This window comes from Trichoplusia ni (assembly GCF_003590095.1).
Source record: "Trichoplusia ni isolate ovarian cell line Hi5 chromosome 18 unlocalized genomic scaffold, tn1 tig00001679_group17, whole genome shotgun sequence".
Classification (NCBI taxonomy): Eukaryota; Metazoa; Arthropoda; class Insecta; order Lepidoptera; family Noctuidae; genus Trichoplusia; species Trichoplusia ni.
The window spans coordinates 12,758-33,008 of NW_020799779.1; the positions used below are offsets into that span (position 1 = coordinate 12,758).

The following is a 20,251-nucleotide window of genomic DNA, read 5'->3' on the forward strand; positions in this document are numbered from 1 at the left end:
GTACGCGCGAGCGCGAGTGCCTGTTCACTTCATCAAACTGATTATCCAATTACCAACATTCATGCATTGTTTAATGTTACATTTTGTAATTGCACTAGACTGAAGCTCGCACGACTGATAGCATGACGATATTTATTGTATGAAGTTATGAACTAATAACACACAAGCGCAAGGCCAAAATAGAACGAATTCCTCACAAAAATATTATGATGGCAATTTAATTATTTGTCAATCTCTCCTACTCGTGAAAATGCGTCAAATATGGGTGTAACTTCCACAAGGTATATGTAACTAGCTGTGGCGCGTGACTTTGTCCACTTTGTCCACTGTGACTTTTGTTAAGATGTAAGTTAGGATTTTTTTAAGCGGATTACCTAATAGTTTTAGAGTGCACGAAAAACTCCCCGTTTTTGTTTAGGTTCCTCCAATTAATAAGCTACCCAACACTGAAACATTTTGCTTTTATTATTGTCACTGCAAAATCTGCGTTCTCTGTATCTTCCGTCACAGCATTAATCCATCGCTAATCTGAGCGGTGTTGTGGTGTTTGACCTTTATCCGCTAGACCACTTCAGACTCGTACAGTATGTATGGATGCATCACATTATATGTATTGCCAGTAGTTAAATCATATCACCGCGACCGCGCTCCGAGGTGGACGTGTATTTTGCAAACTGTATCGGCAAGCGCGGCGTATGCCGACGCTAGTTATTTCTGCAAAATGAGCGAAAAATTAGTAGCAAATGAGCTACTAGCGTTTCTACAACAGAAGCTGGATGTCATGGACGAGGTGTCTGCTATCCAGATCTGTTCATCGAATTTCAGCGAGGATGACATCGCTGCGTCTAAGCTGCTTGTGTTCAAGTTGCTGAACAAGAGCGACCAGATGGTGTCCCGTAGGCGTGACGGGACAAAGAAGAGTCTGCAAGATGTAATCACGCTGCTGAAGGAGACCGATCCCGACGATGTGCCGACGTTTGTGGCAAAGGACTTAAACAAGTTACCTCCTGTCACCTTCGACCACGTCGACGTAACGTGCCTTTTGAAGGACATCGTCTCCCTAAAGGCAAGTCTTGCAGATGTGCACAGGAAGTTGGAGGCATCCCAGAAAGATGTCACAGATTTGCGCAAGGAAGTCGTTGAATTGCGCACTTCTGTGAATAAAACTGGGTCACCGGCGCGTGTAAGCAACGTAAACACGCGTCGAGGTGCATGCCTACTCGACACATCGGCTACGAGCTTCGCGTCAGCAGTTTTATCTTCGTCGTCGCCGACAGCCGAGTCAGCAAAGGGCGCTGACCGCATGCCCCAGCCCCCGGCCCCCGCAATCATGCCTCATCCACGTAGCGCCACGCAAACTGCACGACCAAATAAACAGCTGGTCAGCGTTTGCGCCTCCGCTGTTCCCCTACACAATCTGGTCCCACAACCGAGGAACCGGGCGGACGAAGACGGTTTCGTAACGGTGCTGAAAAGGAAGCACCGGAAACGAACTAATCAGAACTGCTGCGGCAAGGCTCCTGTTGAGCCCCAAACAAGGGTGAGAGCTGCGCAGCCGAATACTCCGGTGTACATATCTCGCCTACACTACAGCATCCGAGCGGAGGACATCGCCGACTACGTGCGCCAAAAGGTGCAGTACGCGCCGAGAGTGCAGCTGCTGGAGTTGCGCCGGAACGTCAATTTCAAGGCGTTCGTGGTGCGCGTCCCTAACTGCTTCCTGCACCTCGTCATGGACGATAACTTTTGGCCGCAAGGAGTGGTTTTCCGTCGCTTCCGCGGACAAATCCCGACCGAACGCACAAACACCTAGTGCTAGGAAGTGTTACTAATATAGTTTTAAGATTTTTATTTACTAACCAATACTGTATACTTTATATATATGTTAGTCTGTAAGGTATATATCTATGGGCCATGTTGCCTGAAAATAAATAAATTTATTATTTCCTTTATTTCATTAAAATACATATAAATTACATTTTTAAATATATATAAAAAACAACATACATTTAAAAATATAAAAAATAGTGTCCAACCGGCAACGGGTACAGGGCCCAAGCTGCCGGTGGTCAGGGCTCCAGAGAGAGGAACCTCCTCACGATGCGCGCCGTGTCCAGAAGTACCGCTTTCTGAATCAAACCCTTGACCCAGACGCCCAACGAGAGCCTCCGAAGATGTTGATCGAGGCTCTTGGCTATTAAGCCATTGGCACTTACGACTATCGGGACAATGATTGCCGAGTCCACCTCCCACAAGTCGACAACCTCGTGAGCTAAATCCAAATATTTGAATTGTTTTTCTTTTTCTGCTTTCACGAGGTTCTCGTCATGGGGGATAGTGATATCAACAATCATTGTCCGACGCTCTGATCGATCGATCACCACTATATCAGGCTTATTGGCAACAATAGTCCTGTCAGTGATGATAGATCGATCCCAGTACAGTGTGATATGACCACTTTCGAGAACTGGGTCGGGCACATACTTATAGTACGGCACCTCAGATTCCACAAGTTTGTATTTCAGAGCAAGCTGCTGATGGATAATCCTGGCCACTTGGTTATGTCTGTGCAAGTATTCACCGTTAGCAAGACGAGAACATCCCGAAACTATATGTCTCAAGGATTCACCGGGACAGTGACATGCCCGACAGATGTCAACTGTACCATCCTTAATTATATATTTTCGGTAGTTATTCGTCATGATAACTTCATCCATAATTGCACATACAAACCCTTCGGTTTCTCCAAAGAGATCTCCGAAGCGTAGCCAGGCCACGGACGCTAAGAAATCTACATCGGCCCCGTGAAGGGTCCGATAATAGCGTCCGTGTAGCTCCTTGCTTTGCCATACATCTTTGCGGTCTTTGACGCTTAGTACGATAGGTTTGTGCCAGTTCTCTTTACCTAGAGAGAGCGGAGTGAAGCCCTTATCCACTGCCACCACATCTCGGTGCATCCCCACGTCCACTCGGAGGAAATACTCCCTGAGGTTACATACCTCGCGATTATGGAGGGTCTTGGCATTTAGGAAGCCACGACCCCCACACTTTCGCGGGATATATAACCTCATTACCGATGATCGCGGGTGGTGCATTCGATTTGCGGTGAGCAGTGTGCGGACTCTTCTATCCAAGGCGTCCAGTTCGGTCTGTGTCCACTTGAGTATGCCAAAGGAGTACATTATCACTGGCATGACCCAACCATTAAAGGCACGCACCTTGTTACCGCCCGATATGGAACTTTTTAGTACCTTATTCAGGCGGCCAAAGAAACGTGTCTGTAACGATTGTTTCATGTCAGCGACATTAATGCCTAACGCCTCTGACATACCCAAGTATTTGTAGGTTTCCGTTGAGGAGAGGGACCTAAGGTTTATAGAATCCGAGAGCTGTATGCCCTGGGATTCTACAATCCCACCTCGTTTTACATGCATGACTGCACATTTGTCAACACCAAATTCCATTCTGATGGAATTACTGAAGCTTTCAGTAATCTTCAGTAACTTCATCAGTTGCAACTTGTTGGAAGCAAACAATTTCAGGTCATCCATGTACAACAAGTGGGAGATTACCTGGCTTCCTCTCCGCAACGAATAGCCCAGCCTTGAATTCTCAAGCAGAGTGCTAAGAGGATTCAAGGCTAAACAGAACCACAGGGGACTCAAACTGTCACCTTGAAATATTCCCCGCTCAATCCTAATAAGTTGACCGCTCTTTTGGATATCCCGACATCCTGGATAGTGAAGCACCGTAGTCCATTGCCCCATACATGACTTCAAAAAAGTGCGTAGAGTTGTATTGATTTTATACAACTCTAGCACCCTCATGAGCCATGCATGTGGCACCGAATCATAGGCCTTCTTATAATCTATCCAACATGTCGACACACCCTTTTTGGAGCGGCGAACTTGTTGGCAAATAGTCATATCAATAAGGAGTAGCTCCTTAGTACCACGTGACCCATTCCTACATCCATTCTGAGAGGCAGACATGATAGAAAACCGTTCAATATGGTCATTAATCTTTTCTCTCAGAATGGATGTAAGCAGTTTGTAGATGGTGGGTAAACATGTAATGGGTCTATAATTTTTGGGGTCCGTGGTACTACCTGTTTTGTGGAGCAGATGGGTGGAACCAGTAGTGAAGAACTGTGGGAGCACGCCCGAGTCTACGGCAGATTGGAATTGGGATGCTAAGCAACCATGTGAACTTGGTAGCCATTTCAACCAGAAGTTATGCAGTCCATCCGGGCCCGGGGCTTTCCAATTGGCCAACGGACGGACTGCATTGGCTACGTCTTGGGGACTAATATCAATAGCCCCCATTTCTTCTATTCGTTCACACGATTGCTCAACATCACGTATCCAATCCCCCTCAGAGTGGGTTACAGGCGCCGACCAGATGCTGCGCCAAAACAAATTTGTAGCGACATCATCCGGCAGGCGTCCGGCACCCTCCTCCGACGCAGGTTGCTCCCAAGATCTGTACACCCATCTTTGGTCTCTTTGGAACATACGGTTCTGGTGAAATCGGTCCACCCGAGTCTTGTACCGTCGAATACGGCTTGCCCAGGCACACACCTTTTGCTTAAAAAAGTCAATGCGTTCTGTAACTCGGGCGGTGTATTCGCTGGGGCTAATATTAGTCCCAGCAAACGCCCGCTTTACAAAACGCATGACCCTAGGGCGAGTGTTTCCGCCCCGAAACGCATCAAGTTTGGCTATGAGTGTCCTGGCCTCAGCAACACGCTTCTCAATCCTGCACTGCCAGGCTGGTGCCGCTTGCTTAGGCCGTGCAGCTGTGTTATCAACAGCCGCACAGTACAGAAGCGAGTGCGTGTCACCGAGGTCTTCGCTGTTCCCAAAATAACTGGATAGCAGCGAATCCAGGACACCCATTAGCGCCTTGTTTCGGTTGTGCATGGGCAAGCGAGGTAGTCGCGGTCTCTGGTCCCGGGGTGTTGACCGATACTCCAGAACCGCCTGTTCCAATGTACTCCTTATATGATCACTGCACTGGGTACTTACAGTTATAGCACCGTCATCATCTCCCCCGTCAGCAGGGTTGGCAGGCAGCGCGCTTGCAGCTGGCGCTTCCGCTATTGACGGGGTAACGACGACAGGGCTAGTCTGCACTTCAGAGCGCAATCGATCAAGCGTCGCGTCATCCAACCTGTGATTACGTTGGATAACTCGCACTTGATCCGACAAACGTTGTGCCGATACGTCGACGTCCGGTTCAAGGGCCCGAAACAGAGAGAGCATTCTGGCACGGTACGCAGTGAGGTTAGTTCCTCCCCCTGTCGCCCCATAGTAGGCGCGCATGACATTCTCGTTCATGGGTCGAGTCCACTTCATGCGTTGCACTACACCACCGGGAGCGGGAGCCCTGTTCGAGGCCGGTTGGCCTGAGGGCGCCAAGCTGCTCGGCGGCCGGCGCCTCCCCGGCCGACGTACAGGTGTTGGCGACGTCGGCGGGGAGTAGTACTCGTCGCTGGAGCTCGACGCGACTGCAACTGCCGGCGCTGGACCTCGGCCCGGCGGCAGCTGCGAGGCGGAGCTCGGCGACGAGCCCGGGGATGGAAGGCGTGCTGCTCTTCTTCGTGTCAACATTTATCTATTCTTGTTTTCTGAGTCGTAAATTACATATTTTATAGTGATGACATATGTCATCGTACATCGGATTTTCATTTTTATTTACTTTTTTATTTTAATATGGTTTCTTGAGTTTTATATGTGCACTTTTACTATATACTATTATAAAAATATTGTTTATTGTATAATTATCGTAAAGAAGTTCGAAAATAAAAATATTCAGAAAAAATAGATGATTGACGGTTGACACGAAGTTTTTTTATTATTATTATTATTAAATGTATGTTTCGCCTGCCCTAGCTTGGCCGGTCCGAGCTGTTCGCACCCTGTCACGCTAGTGGGGCGCGCCGGCGCTACTCGCCGTTTGGCACGTTCCGGCCTTAATTAAAATCTCCCTCAAGAGTTCGATTACATTTGCATTGGCTCAAACTGGTCGCATGTGAGCGCCTCCCACAAAAACCTGTCGGATATTACACGGATAGTTCAGAAACTTCTCTCGTCCAATATTGTATTTAAAGGCCAGACCGGCCCGAGACTTTAATTAACTGAAAAATATCAGTTTCAGAACAAAGTGTTTGCATTTATTATTCTTTCACTACTCACATCTCAGCAGTTGAGACAAAAGTAAACCACACATGAGAATAATTCAACTATCTTTATTTCAGTGGTTAGGATTTCAGAGGCTTGAGTTAATAAGAGTGAGTTAATAAACAAAAATACTATTAATTATGTAGGTGAGCCTGTGGGTGACAATATTACACAACCTGTGGCTCACTGGCTCCGAACTTTTCCCACAGAGTTTTATGATTTTTCTCATTTTACAAAAACTGCTTTTACGTCAAAATAATGCATTATCCATGTCCAGTTTATTATCTATACTAATATATAAAGCTGAAGAGTTTGTTTGTTTGTTTGTTTGAACGCGCTAATTTTAGGAACTACTGGCCCAAATTGAAAAATTCTTTGTGTGTTGAATAGACCTTTCATCAAGGAAGGCTTTAGGCTATTAACCATCACGCTACGACTAATAGGAGCGAAGATACAATGGAAAATGTAAAAAAGGGGGCAGGTATAAATCATAACTTATATCTTCTACCCACGGGGACGAAGTCGCGGGCAACAGCTAGTTACTAATATAAGCACAGGAGAAAAGTTTGGTAAGGAAATAAGGAAGGATATTAGTCTTCTAGGGGAGGAGCCAACACCGCTGCATCTTATTGAAATTGGTTTTCACGAACAAAGGTTTTCTTCCTCAACTGTTATAATCAACTGAGCAACAGTCCGGTTGGCGCGACCACCTGTCAGAAGACGCGCTCGTGAAACTAGCATGTATGTATGTGTGTTCGCAATTAATGGTTATTTTTCCCCGCAGACTAGACTTGACTGTGAGAAATGGATGAGCTGTCTCTATTCGTGCATTGTGCTCTACAAACTCATTACTCATCATTCTAGTTTCCAATGAAAACAAGATGATTGTTTCATTACTTAGTGATCTCTGCGGTGCTAGACGCGAGGCTGGCGGCTGCGGGGGACGAGTGAGGCGACTCTGGCTGGACACAAACACAGCCCGCTCATGAATGCCGCTCTTCATTATGACTCCAGCGAAGTTATCAGCTCCCACTTATAAATATTTACAAAGCTAACTATTAACTTAGTGTAAGTTACTTCCTGCAGGTTTACTTTATGACCGTCCGGCGATGGAGACTCTAATCAAACTTTATACTTTTCACTATTAAATATTCATTGAACTAAAAGCGGACCGTCTCGCGTCTGCTCAAAAGTAGCGCACTTAATAGGTGCTTAGTATTTGTAGAAGTACCCAAACGATCTCAATTCTACATTTCAAGTTTAATATTCATGTTAAATGGAACTGAGCTGAACTGAACTTGTCGGATGACAAGCAGTGATGTAAAAGAAAGCTCCTGACACATGTACCAGGACAACATTTGTATGTCATATTGAATGATGCGGTTGTAAGAACTCGATTTATTAGTACTTCAATTAAAACTGTTTGAATCATCATTATCATCAGCCTTTAGTAGTCCACTGCTGGACATAGGCCTCCCCAATGTGCGCCATAGCGCCCTGTCTTCGGCTTGCCGCTTCCAGCATCCGCCTGCAGTCTATCGCAAGTCGTCATCGCACCTGGCCAATGGACGTCCTACACTACGTTTGCCGAGTCGCGGCACTGTAAACTGTTGGAATGATCAGTTCGATTTAGAATAATGGAGTGGACAGCGCAGCCAGCCGTGAGCTCACTTGTAGCCATCACTGGCCGCTGTAACCAAGCCAAGCCCACTTAATAACAATTGGTGGCAGTCAGGCGGTATGTTTATAAATCACTTGTGAGTGGCGGAAACAATCTACCGATATCATTGGGATCCCGACACGCGGTGGGTAGCGGGAGCTACACGGAGCGGATTAAACCGCAGCTAGGACTAATCACACCGCCGCGATGTGATCTGATGGCAAGGGGTCGGTGGGGAGGGGGTGAAAATTATACATTTTTAGTGTTTCTAGCTGATAGTGTCACTCACTAGCTAGACAAGGTCGGTGAGTTGGGACACTTGTGTTCCACAAAACGTTAATAAGCGGCTTCGTGTAGACTGTCTGTCACGAACGAGCAGCGCGCAAACAAACATCTAGTCGTAAAACGCATTACATTTTATTATTATAATTCAATTTGTATAGCAGCGTAACGCTTAAATTGTTTGTATATTTTCCTCGTGAAAAATAATAAAAAGACAATAGCTGGAATTAGTCCGCTTTATCTTCTCGAACATATTTTTACATTAATGTCATCTCTGCCTCGTGTCCGCACCCCCGGACCTGCCTCGCAGTGGGCTACAGTTACATAAACATTAACATTTTGCCAAACTCTATTCCACTTTGTATTTTGAGTCTGTATATTAAGAGCGATTTCCACGACAGCCTCGTAAATAAAATCCTTCGAGGAAGTATGTCTGCTTCCCGCGGTATGTCCGGTGTTAAAATTGAAATCTTATAAGGGGCGGCGGCACGCGGCGGATGCCGGCCGACAAATATGTGAAGTATGCCTCGCAAGATACCCCTTCAATAAGTAATGCCGACACTGAGAGTTGTGATCTACAACTTCATTAATATTGACTCGGTGACACCTGGCGGTCCTGGCAGTCACCATCACAGTCCAGCGCGCTTCACTTGTCACTCATCTTATTATCTCTCTCATCTCATTAAATTAGCTCCGAAGCCTGTAATCACAATCGGGTTCTTCCTTGACCGGCACTACGGCGCAACTCGGATTCTTGTGTTTGAACATGCGAATTTATAATATTGTTGCAATTAGTTCTGGCGTCAGCAGAAGATAATTATCAAAATCAAAATAGTTCCTCAATAGTTAAACATGTTCTAAAAACTATAAAGACGCACGTGGCGTCTGAATTCAATAAAGTCCTGCCAGAGTAGAAGGTTCACGGCCTAAACGCTTGTCCTCGTGGGCTCCAGAGCTCAACACTACTTGTCTTGAGCACGCAACAGACACCTGCCGGACTCACAGCGCCAATCCTAAACGTAACTGTATCGTATACACACATCAAACTAGTTAAACTCATACGCACTACACACGCAAGAAAACGTCTAAGTAGACGTTTAACAATCAACAACATCGGACAAACTAATCTGTATACTAGAGAAAGCTTATTGAATCTGTGTGACCAATTAGCCGCTGCTCCGGGCCGGGGCGGGCCGGGGCGGGCCGGAGCCGGCCGGACTCGTTGGCATGCGGCGCGCGGCGCACGCGGCCGCTCTGCACACACATTAAGCCGAGGATTAAAACACATAACATCCGGAGAACAAACATCAGCGGAACACTTTACACACTACTTCGATACTTGTTAGGGATCTTAAAATGTTATCATATCACTTGAACATTTTTGACTGCTAAAAAAATGTAGTTCAGCAGCACACTTCAATAAAGAGTTTACGCCGAGCCAATCGCAACAATTCCAATGAAGAATCTTCATATGAACAATTGTTTTACAGAGGAAAAGTTTGCTTTATTGTGTTTTTTTGTTTGTATCTCATAATTTCATTTCTACTGATTTTGTTCCACGAATCCCTTCATGATCGATGTATAGTTAGGCGGAGGCTTGACGAACATGTGTGGGCTACAGTGATTACCTGTGTAATACCTGCCTACCTGGTATTTGTGTACATCTAAGTATTTAAGCCTTTCAGCGTCCTCTAATGAGGTAGGTACCGTTTCGGTCGTCGAGAGCTCTTTTCATACGAAGCTGTTTTTGTTCGTCTTTACATGTCGACCAAAGTCTTCAATTATACGTAATCCCGTTGACCCTAAATGTAAAGAGGTGCGCACTTAAGCTGCGAGCGTGGAGGTACTTGAGAGCCCTATTTATGTATGACGTTAATTGTGAACCCGGATCACTGGCCGAGGGCTCCGCGACGCAGATATATCTCCCTTATAACGGTACCATATAAAATGACCAAAGGTCCCAAAATTAAATCATCTTCTATATTCTTGCTTGTTACCAAGTTAAAGTGAGTAAGTTATTATTATAAAGGTCGTCAATACCACTTATTATGAATGTTCTACACTTCACAGTATTAGTGTAGTCGGTATTAGACTGGCCTTTGATAAAAGTTGATATTGTATCTGAAGCGCTCGCCTGCCGGTCACGGACAGAACTTGCTCCAACAGAAACTAATCTATCGAGTTTGAAACAGCTACAACTGGCGGAGACGGACGCTTGTCCCTTTGCACAGGAAACTAGAAGGACAGGGATAAGTATTAGTCGCACGAGCACCAGTAGCCGACACGCACAGCCAGGCAACATACATATAGAGACGTGAGGCACTTCATTATTAAAACATTGTCATTTACTCGTGAGGACACCGTATCCAAATCTTAAAAGCGAGTTCTTATTTAGATCATTGATCCAGTTAATTAGCGGAGTTGTTCATTCGACTCGTGTAATAGTGACGTAGAGGAGTCTACGCCTACACACACACAAACACACACACACATGCTCAGTAATCAGAGCAACAGACAGTAAGCAACATTGTATGATGTTCGCCAATTACGGATCAACACAACATCACTAAACAAGACTTCTCATTTCCGCTAATTATTATAATAATGATTACTGTGAACATGTTCCCGGGCCCCCGCTCGCCCCCACACACAGCTATTCTACTAACAATGAAACCTTCCGTAACAGACGAGGATGAAGTTATCAAGAAAACATTTCTAACTTACTAATGAAAAATTATATTAGCTGGATAAGGTAAACGCGACGTATGGCCCGCTGAAGCAGCCTGTGCTGCTTTAGATATTATCGCTCGTATAGTAGATTTGACAGCACGTTCCGGTTCAGGTCGTTCCACTCGTGTCGACCTAAGTCCATGCACATGAAGCATGTCGGTACCTACTCGCAATAAAACAATCCATGAACTGTCTAGGCCTCACCACATCCGTTCTACTATTCATAACTTTTTTCAATAAATGTAGTGATACTAGTCGCAATGTTCGGTTCTTACAGTCGCTCGCTCACCTGCTTTCCGCTCGGGGTTGGAGACAGCGCCGCTCACACTTTCCCTAAAAGTGAACCGCAAACTCAAGTATCAGTAAGTTGTGGTATTTGTGTGACAACTACTTCAAAACTTGACTCTTTGTTTATGGTTTCGTAACAAAACAACAAGTCAAACATGACAAGCTCGACAGTTCGCTCGCAGACTGTTAGCGGGACTCGCGGAAAAACTCACAACGTTTACATTTAAGTTCACTAAACGCGGTGATGTGTCAAATGTTATATTTGAGTTGAAATAATTATTGTACCTAATCAATACGATTCTAAAGTATGAACTAACATCGATTATATTTATAATGAACTTCACTTTTACACTATTCTGTTCATAGTTAGGTAAGATAAGGTGTTTGCTAATTTTAAATTATCAGTGATAGACAGTCAGATCAGATTTTTGTAGGACCATCACAACACTGTTCCAGTTTTTCAGCTCGTACAATAGCAAGGTATTACACTAAATCGAATAATTTAAATCTGTACGTCGTTGCTCAATATATGTATATAGAGTTACAATCTACAGCCTGTAGAAGCTAGGAGCGCCGCGCTCGCACTCGTGTGCGTTGCGAGTTGTCACTGTTCAAAATGAGTAATATAAAAATTAAGTATTTAAGATATTTCAGAACAATATGAATCGGAAATAAGGTACCCTTGTGAATACGTCGATCACCGCTCTCTGGGGCGTTGTCTAGTAGTGGGACCCCCCCCCCCCCCGGCAATCTGACTTTTATTAATCTAATTTTTATTTTATTAATATATCAGAACTACAAAGTTAATAGTAAAATTAAAACTAGCATCAAGTATTGGTCAATTTAGCTATCAATGATTTTTTCTCGAATTAAATAACACATATATTATGGTAATCTAAGTGAGCTACACCCTAGCAGCCGGACGGCCGGGCCATCGACCACATGTCTCACACTTAGATAAGAAGATAGTTACTATAATAATTTACGCAAAAGGATAAATTTACACTGATGTTACTATTAATACCAATGTTGACACGTGGCGACCTTGTGTTGCATTAACGTTTCAGTTGAAAAGATACAGACTTATAAAACGTAATTGTAAATGTATAGTTTGTGGTATTCGCCGGACAGCGTGCTTCTGTACAAACATTGCAAGTGTAACTTCAGTCCACGGCGCGAGTTCGACAAAGTATTTACCGAAACGAATGCAAGGCCTGCACAGTGCCACGTGCTGTGCTCCAACTTATGTCCTGTTACGCATGTGCTACCTGTAGTAACACTACAACAATATGGAACATAGATGTGTTCAAACCTTTATGGAAACAATGTTTACAATTACAAGCGTATTCAAGAACGATAATATTGAGGTAAGGAACCTTCTAAACTGCTACTCATTTCTCCTGAGGAGGCAGCTTCATGTGACTCATTAGTTATAATCGGAGTGGTGTACTCATGTTCAAAACAGAGGCTTTATTAGCGGCGAACAGGCTCAGATACTATTTAATGTTTATGTGAAACAGGCGGTGAGGCTAGCTCAGCGGTATGATACTTCATATTCTGACATCGCGGCGCTCCGGCGAGCTTCTAGCGCATCGCAAACATTCAGTCATCGAATCAGTTTTTATGACAGTTTGTGACCAACCAATTTTAGATATCATATTTGGCTTTCCACTTCCATTCATATTTCGAGCGGTTTTCAATAGGTCTTCATCATTCCAATTTGTATTGATTGGAAAAGCAATACCATTTAATAGTGTTTATTCGTTGAACATTTTTCATTTTACTATCAAAGTAATAACTTGGCAGTGTTCTTTTTTTATTGACGGACTTTTACAGACGTCCCCTGCGTCAGATAGCAAAGCCTACATAAGTACATTTCTGTAGTTAAGCACTCTATGTGTTATCGTTCTCCGGCCGGTGTGATGTCAGCGAGCGGCGCGGGGCAGCGCTAGTGTAGGTCGTGTGCCGCGCGGAGCTCGCGTCCCGACGTGATCGTACTCATTGCTAACGAGACGCGCTCCACTACCTGATCTAGTCGGCAACGGAAACAATCTCGCTTTTATGTCGTTTGATGCGCAAACAGAATGAGATTAAACTGCTAAATTCAAAGCAGTGCTTTTAACCGAACGGCACAAAAGAGCCTCGGCGCTGACCGACCGACTGAATATTACATTTTCAATTCTGGGCCCCACGAGTTACATTGACCGCCGCCCGCCGGCCGACCACTGCGCTATACACGGCCCCAAGTGCTTTTGGATTTGTCGTTTTAAGTTTTATTTGCTTTCTTATTCATCGTGAGGTATGAGCGATAGTCCGGGACTAAATAAAACTGAAAGTATATCGTTCAAGTAGTAAGCGCTCGAGTGTAGCATGGCAGGTAAGGACAATACAAGACCAGTTCTGCCTTCTTCGAAACTTGTTGTAGGCAGTGTTCATGCTGTAATGCTGAAGGCACGAGTGTACAGTCCGCGCTGCTCCGGTACCAAACATATTCATTTAACTGTTGCTAACACTATCAGTTGAACATTGACACGTAGGCTCGTATTCTTTAATTTCTATACAATAATTGCGGACAGACGTTGTTGTACAGCCCAGATCGCTGTGTAGTGGGACGAGGGCCGGGGCGCAGGGGAGCGGGGGAGCGGGGGCGCGGGGGCACGCGGTCGCGGCGGCTTTGTTATTATTTAGTTTTCATATCGGAATTTGTTTGTCCGCGACCGACGGATCTCAGGAACTGAGCATACTCATTTCCCGAAATTATTTGCTGGATCTTATTGCATACTTTTGAAATCTCATTTTCGCACATTTAAGAATATTTATATTTTTAAAAAGAGGCTATATTTTACGTATAGATATTTGATTAGGCAGTGGGGGGGGGGCAGAGGGACCCAGACACATTGCGGGATGGTGAGATGATACCTAAAGCATTTTTCTAACTCTACAAGTTATTTTAGTCATTCCACTCTAGATAATGTAGTTTCTGATCTATCCCATAAATCATCCTAACTTAATGCGACGAGCCTGTTTCAGTTTGTGCTCTACTGTTGCTGCAAGTCTTTTTGTACCGAATCTGAAGAACATGAAGAGCAGGACTAGAGAGAAAAAAAAAACACAAACACTGCGACACGCGTCACGAGACGACTCGATGTCTATAATACATTCTTCGGTTGTTTTGACACATTGCACATAATACAATCAAAAAAGATTTTGGCGTCTAGTATTAAGGTTTGATAGGTGTAAACATAAATAGGTTTGCCGGCGGTCGTGTTGATCGTGCGTGTCGCATCTCCGCTACTCGGTGATGTCACTAAACCAGATTATGTCACATCACTCGTCACTCGTGAGCGCTCACTGCACAGCTCAACGCAGAAGCAGCACACGAAAACGTCTCAAAGAATGATATCACTTACATATACTAGCCGCAGCAGGTAGTCATTTTACTGCGGTAACACAAATAAATACCTTGTCATGTGTGCTTAGACAATTGTGTATGTGTGTGTTTTTTTTCAACATTTAACGGCTGCACTATTTTTTTTAAAAGGAGCTAGAGGACAATATTTTCCGCAGATGACTCAGTGGGCGTCGTCACAGTCAGGTGACGCGACGTGGTTATCGACGTGAACAATTAAACTATGTAGATAGCGTGCCAGCACATACAAGCTTGGTGAACTGTGTGTGATACTTTCAACAAAATAGTTCTTCGAACTACCAATACATCTATGACTATTTCGTCAACAGTGTTTATGAGAGAATTTCCCTTATCTTGGTACGCAGCTTCGAGATGTCGGAATATATCGAACTGTTAAGGCCGAATAAAAAAACATAAAAACTCTAGAGTCTAGTCAGCAAGATGCTGTAAGCCAATTCCCTTTGAGAAAAAATCTGGTGCCTCAAACGATCAATAAAATAATTTACCTTTGTAGTGCTAAGTTATCCAATCGACAATCCGCAATGCTTGGCGCGCCGCCAAGCTGGAACACTTTCTTTCAAAAGACGCTTACGAAGAGAGGCGCCTTTAGAAAAAGTTGCAAACCAAAAAATATACAAGAATCGGAAGAGAGCTATCGTGATTGTAGCGCGCACTGGACGCCGGAGGGGGAGGGGGTGGAGGGGGCAAGCGCGACGCATATCGCCGATACATCCGCGATTCGCCGCATCCACCGACAGCAGAAAGCCCGGCACAAGCGGTCCGCGGAAAGGACTTTGAAGGTCTAAGGAGTATAATTACTGCTCCTACCTATCCATAACGTTTTATCGCCACTGCTAAAACAGCTGTGTTCTTTGTTCTGGGGAGTACTTTTGCAAGTGTCTGTCGAATGGTGCGGCGTATAACGTAGTCGATCTCAGCCCTAGTTGGAGAGCTACAAACTGATGTTGGGAAGAAATAAGTTTTGATTTCAACGATTTAATATGTTGGAAACTGTTTCTTTAGAAACATGCACCGCTACAGCAACACCCGGGCCGGCACTGGTGCTCACACAACTTTATCGAAGTTACCGCGATACGCAACTTCATGTTACATGGCCTCTAGAACAGCGGAGAAATACTCGTATTTAATTTAATATAATAACAATCATTATTTACAAAAACAACACAGTGATTATGTAGCTCAGCTCAGTTGTATCGTTCTTTTACAGTCCTTAAATTCTATCACAATCCATTATACGGGTAAGTAGTGACATCAGGCGAGTTGCGACGCGCGAGGCGGTAGCTCCGTGTGCAGCTGATCACCTCAGGTATTTGTATTTGTATAGCTTGTATAGAGGTATACAGAGTACGACGCGTGGAAATAACTAAATTACATATGAAGCGCGTCTATGATTCATCGCCTACCGGCTCCTGGCTTGCCAAGAATGGACTATTAATTACCAAGATTGCTAGCGAGGGAACCACCTAAATCATTTTATATCACGCCGTACGAGACTGCCCCCAGCACGTGTAGATTGGACTTGAGGCTGTTTTAATGCAGGCCTAGTAAATAATGGCTTTATATTAACCTGCGCAGGTTGTATCTACGCCATGCGCCAGCAGAATAAATGGGTTGCAGTGAACCTCTTCTTCACAAAAGTAAACAATCAACACCAATGGTAATGTAGTAAAAACTGAAATACACAGAACAATGCTGCTAATGCATGTTATTGGTCTTTGGACTATTGTGCTTTAGGTCAGACATAGCTTGTGGCAGATTCAGGTATAATGAACCCTTTTTTTTATTTATTATTAATAAAAACACAAATAAACCCTCGCCCTGTCACAATCATGCTGCCACCGCGTCGCGAGCCGTCAGTTCAATTTTATGTGATTCCACCCTTTAAAAGCAGCATAGTGTTGCGGCACCCTCAGCTAAGCGAGCGGCCGCGCCCGCCGCCGGAGAATTCAAGTAAAAACAAGATTATGGTAAAAAGACAAAAGGCTCCCCGGTAAGGTTCCATTGTGACCCTTTGCTGAGATTAAAAACATAAATGCGTTATTATGGACAGACTAAAAGCCTCGCCGAGACGCCGGAATTAGATTGTGTTGAGCTACGCCCCCCCCCCTCCGCGCCCCGCAACCCCCGGCCCGCAGCTCCGGATGATGTGTACTTACTTCCCATAGTATATTTCTAGACTAGTTAATAATATAATTTTATACAATTGATACAGCTCGCAAGGAGGTTGAAGGACACGTGCGTGCGTGCTCGTCGACACGTTCGGTACAGAGTGGAAGATAACATATACCTGCACAGTGTTTTATAGCTAAGTAACTACTACATACATAAATGTTTCAATTTACACAAACCTAGTCTCAATCTGGTCTCGGGGGAACGGAAGGAAAACCACTCTATGCTTATTGATTTACATTTGTAAAGCGTGCTTTTTAATGAACTCAAATTGAATTTAGTAGTTTCTCTGTATAAAGAAGACGCGCAGGTTTTTGCCCTCTCTTAACCTAACCAACTACACTGTTTTGCGATGCATAGAGCGCCGTGAAACCGCGCGCTCTATATCGCAGCAAACTGATGCTGGTACCTAGGAGACAATAGTGTAATGTTAGTGGGCTTTTAAGATTATGTGCCAGTTCGAACTTAAAAGATATTTAAAAGCAGTAGTTGTTTGCTTCCATGCTATGCTTATACGTCACGCTTACACGTTCGAGCTCCTCGTGCTTACTTGCATTTGTACTGATTATCATCTACTGCTGAATTCTGCGAGTTTCATCTTTATTATCTTGGCAATATGGACTGTCAAAAATGCAAAAAGACCCTATCGAAAAAAGGATCGCACTTTATGTGCCAAGGGCCTTGTCAAGGAACATTCCATCGAACTTGCGTAAAGGGATTAGCTGCTGACTTGAAAGCTGGAAGAAATAGGATCTATTGCAATAACTGTGAAGATGAGGGAACGGACGAGGACGAACCAGAACCGGAGGAAGAGGTCCAAGACCTTGCAAAAATCCTAAAGGACATCCAAAAGAAGGTCGGCGCTATTCCTGGATTACAAAAGCATCTCGATACTATTAAACATAGCATCAGTGTACTTTCTGATAAATACGATAGTCTTCTAACAGCGCATGAGCAATCCAAGGATAAAATTATAAAGCTCGAGAAATCGACCGTGACCTTAAGTAACAAGTGCGTTTATTTGGAGAAGTGTAACCTCGCATTAGAACAAAAAATTAACGATCTTGAACAATCTTCACGCAAGCAAAATATTGAAATAGTTGGAGTAGAATACTTGCCGGGTGAGAATTTAAAAGAGCTAGTATCTAATATCGGTAACAAAATAGGTGCCAGTGTCAACGACATAGAATGGGCAAGGCGGAGCCGATCACCAAAACAAGGAGTGAAACCAGCTTCCATAATTGTGGGATTTAAATCATCAGGATCTGAATGCAGGAGTAACTGGCTCGAGAGACGTCGTCAGTTAAACGAAAAAACCATCACCAGCAACACCATTGTCGCAGGCGGGTCAATGATGAACAAAATATATATCAATGAGGACCTTATCCCGTCTACAAGAGCGTTGCTATGGAATGCGAAAACACAACTTCATGGTATATATAAGTACATATGGGTATCTAATGGTAAAATATTAGTGAAAAAAGCAGAAGGTGATAAATCCATATTGTTGAGGGTAAACAGCGATATAACTGATTTATTAAAAACAAAGTAATTTTGAATAAATAAAAGTGGGTAACCTAGTTTAAATCTTTGTAGTCAAAATTCGCGGACCTCACCAATCTCGTTTTTATAACCGATAATACAGTTAATTACAATAGTGTTGATGACATTCCCAGTTGGATTAGACCATTTCAAAACAAAAACACTCTTAGTATACTACATGTAAATATTCGTTCAATACCAAAACATTTTAGTGAGTTATTAGTATCTTTAAGCAATAGTTTGAGTCAGTTGGACATAATAGTTATAACAGAACCCAACGTAAACTATTCTCTGTTATCGTTTTATAAAATTAAGGGGTACAACATAAATAGTTATACCCGAACTGACCGCAGCGGTGGTGGTGTGTTGGTGTATACGCGCAATGAGCTTGGTGCGAGTGTGTGTGACGCACCTGCATCGAGAATGCGAACGGCGGAGTGCGTTTCCATTACACTAAATTATTTTGGCGAACAAATATACATTATTTCCATTTATAGGCCTCCAAAAATTAATAGACAAGATAAATTAAAACAGTTTCTTGTAGAACTTCGTGGATTATTACAAACACTACCCCGTAATATAAAAGTTATTTTTTGTGGTGATATAAATATAAACATATTAAATACTATTGATCAACATGTCGTTTCATACGAAAACTTATTATCTGAGTATGGATTCACAAAATGTATAAAGGATATTACTAGAAAGGAAATTGTATGTGGTAAGACGGTACAATCCTGCATTGATCATATATACATTAGAGCAAATAATGTATCTATTAATTCAGCCGTAATTAAACATAAAATATCGGACCATTATTTCATATCAGCTATAGTGGAGTGGACACGCGCACCGTCGATGCGCTCGTCGCACTATCACGCGGGTAGTTGCGAGCGTGTACCTACCAACACCAAGCGAGTGCTTGACAATAACATGGTTAGACAAAGATTATTACGCACAGATTTTGAAAGTCTCCTATCAATTGAATGCCCGCGTATATTGTATAGTGCGTTCTGTCAAATATTTACCGATATTTACAATGAATGTTATAAGACAGTGATTATAAATAATAATAGGGTTAGAAATTGTAAAGGGTGGATCAATAATTATTTAAAGACCATGATAAAGGAGAGAGACAGATTGTTTGGAGTATGGAGTAATGAACCAAAAAATATGTTAAAACGACTTATATATACCAAATACAGAAATAAATGTCAAAAGGCTATTAATAGGAGTAAAAATAGATACGATAAGAAAAGTATATTAGATTGTAACAATAACATAAAGAAGTTGTGGGAAAAAATTAACAGCTTTTTAGGAAAAGATAGAAAACCATTAGATAACTCAATAATTTTAAATATGGGTAGGATAGGAACTGCTAAAGAAATTAGTAATAATTTTGCGATAACGTTTACGGAGGAAATTGAAAAATTAAAACATCATTGTAACGAAACGTGGTTAGACAGAAAGCAGTACATAAAGAACACAAATACAAGTATGAGATGGCAACCAGTTGATAGCAAATATTTGATAGACATAATTAAAAACATGAACAGTAATAAATCTCCGGGCGTTGACCAAGTCCGTATGTCTGATGTAATATTTGTTGCAGATAAGGTGAGCCCTGTGCTGGCCAAACTTATAAACCTATCGATTAAAAAATATACATTTCCTGAAAAATTAAAACAGGCGATAGTCCGTCCAATATATAAGAAAGGAGATCATAAAGATACATCTAATTACAGACCCATAGCAATATTATCAAGCATAGATAAAATCATGGAAAAATGTATAGTTAAACAGATTGGGTCATATTTACAACAAAACAATATTGTTAACGAAGGTCAACATGGGTTTTTAAAAGGAAAAAGTACAAACACATTGTTATCTAAATTTACTAACGATATCAATAATCATTTAGAACATAAGAAATTCGTAATAGCAATATTTTTTGATTATAAAAAAGCA

The 20,251-nt window shown here is 43.0% G+C and overlaps 2 protein-coding genes across 2 annotated transcripts; one reads left to right on the top strand and one right to left on the bottom strand.

The window, feature by feature from the left end:
• The first annotated feature begins 721 nt into the window (after window positions 1-721).
• On the top strand, window positions 722-1,813 carry LOC113506514. Its single transcript, XM_026889350.1, has one exon. The coding sequence runs from the start codon at window positions 722-724 to the stop codon at window positions 1,811-1,813; it is 1,092 nt and encodes a 363-aa protein (XP_026745151.1).
• Window positions 1,814-1,885: 72 nt separating this feature from the next.
• LOC113506512 lies at window positions 1,886-5,612 on the bottom strand. Its single transcript, XM_026889347.1, has 2 exons — window positions 4,581-5,612; window positions 1,886-1,921 (listed from the first exon to the last, which is right to left on the bottom strand). The coding sequence occupies exons 1-2, from the start codon at window positions 5,610-5,612 to the stop codon at window positions 1,886-1,888; spliced, it is 1,068 nt and encodes a 355-aa protein (XP_026745148.1).
• Window positions 5,613-20,251: the final 14,639 nt, after the last annotated feature.

What these genes read in the sequence shown, in the direction of transcription:
- LOC113506514 (XM_026889350.1), top strand. Translation starts at nt 722, where the DNA reads ATGAGCGAAAAATTAGTAGCAAATGAGCTACTAGCGTTTCTACAACAG.
- LOC113506512 (XM_026889347.1), bottom strand. Translation starts at nt 5,612, where the DNA reads ATGTTGACACGAAGAAGAGCAGCACGCCTTCCATCCCCGGGCTCGTCG. An exon ending in TTGACTTTTTTAAGCAAAAG is followed by an intron (nt 1,922 to 4,580) that starts GTGTGTGCCTGG and finishes ATTTATTTTCAG; the next exon opens with GCAACATGGCCCATAGATAT.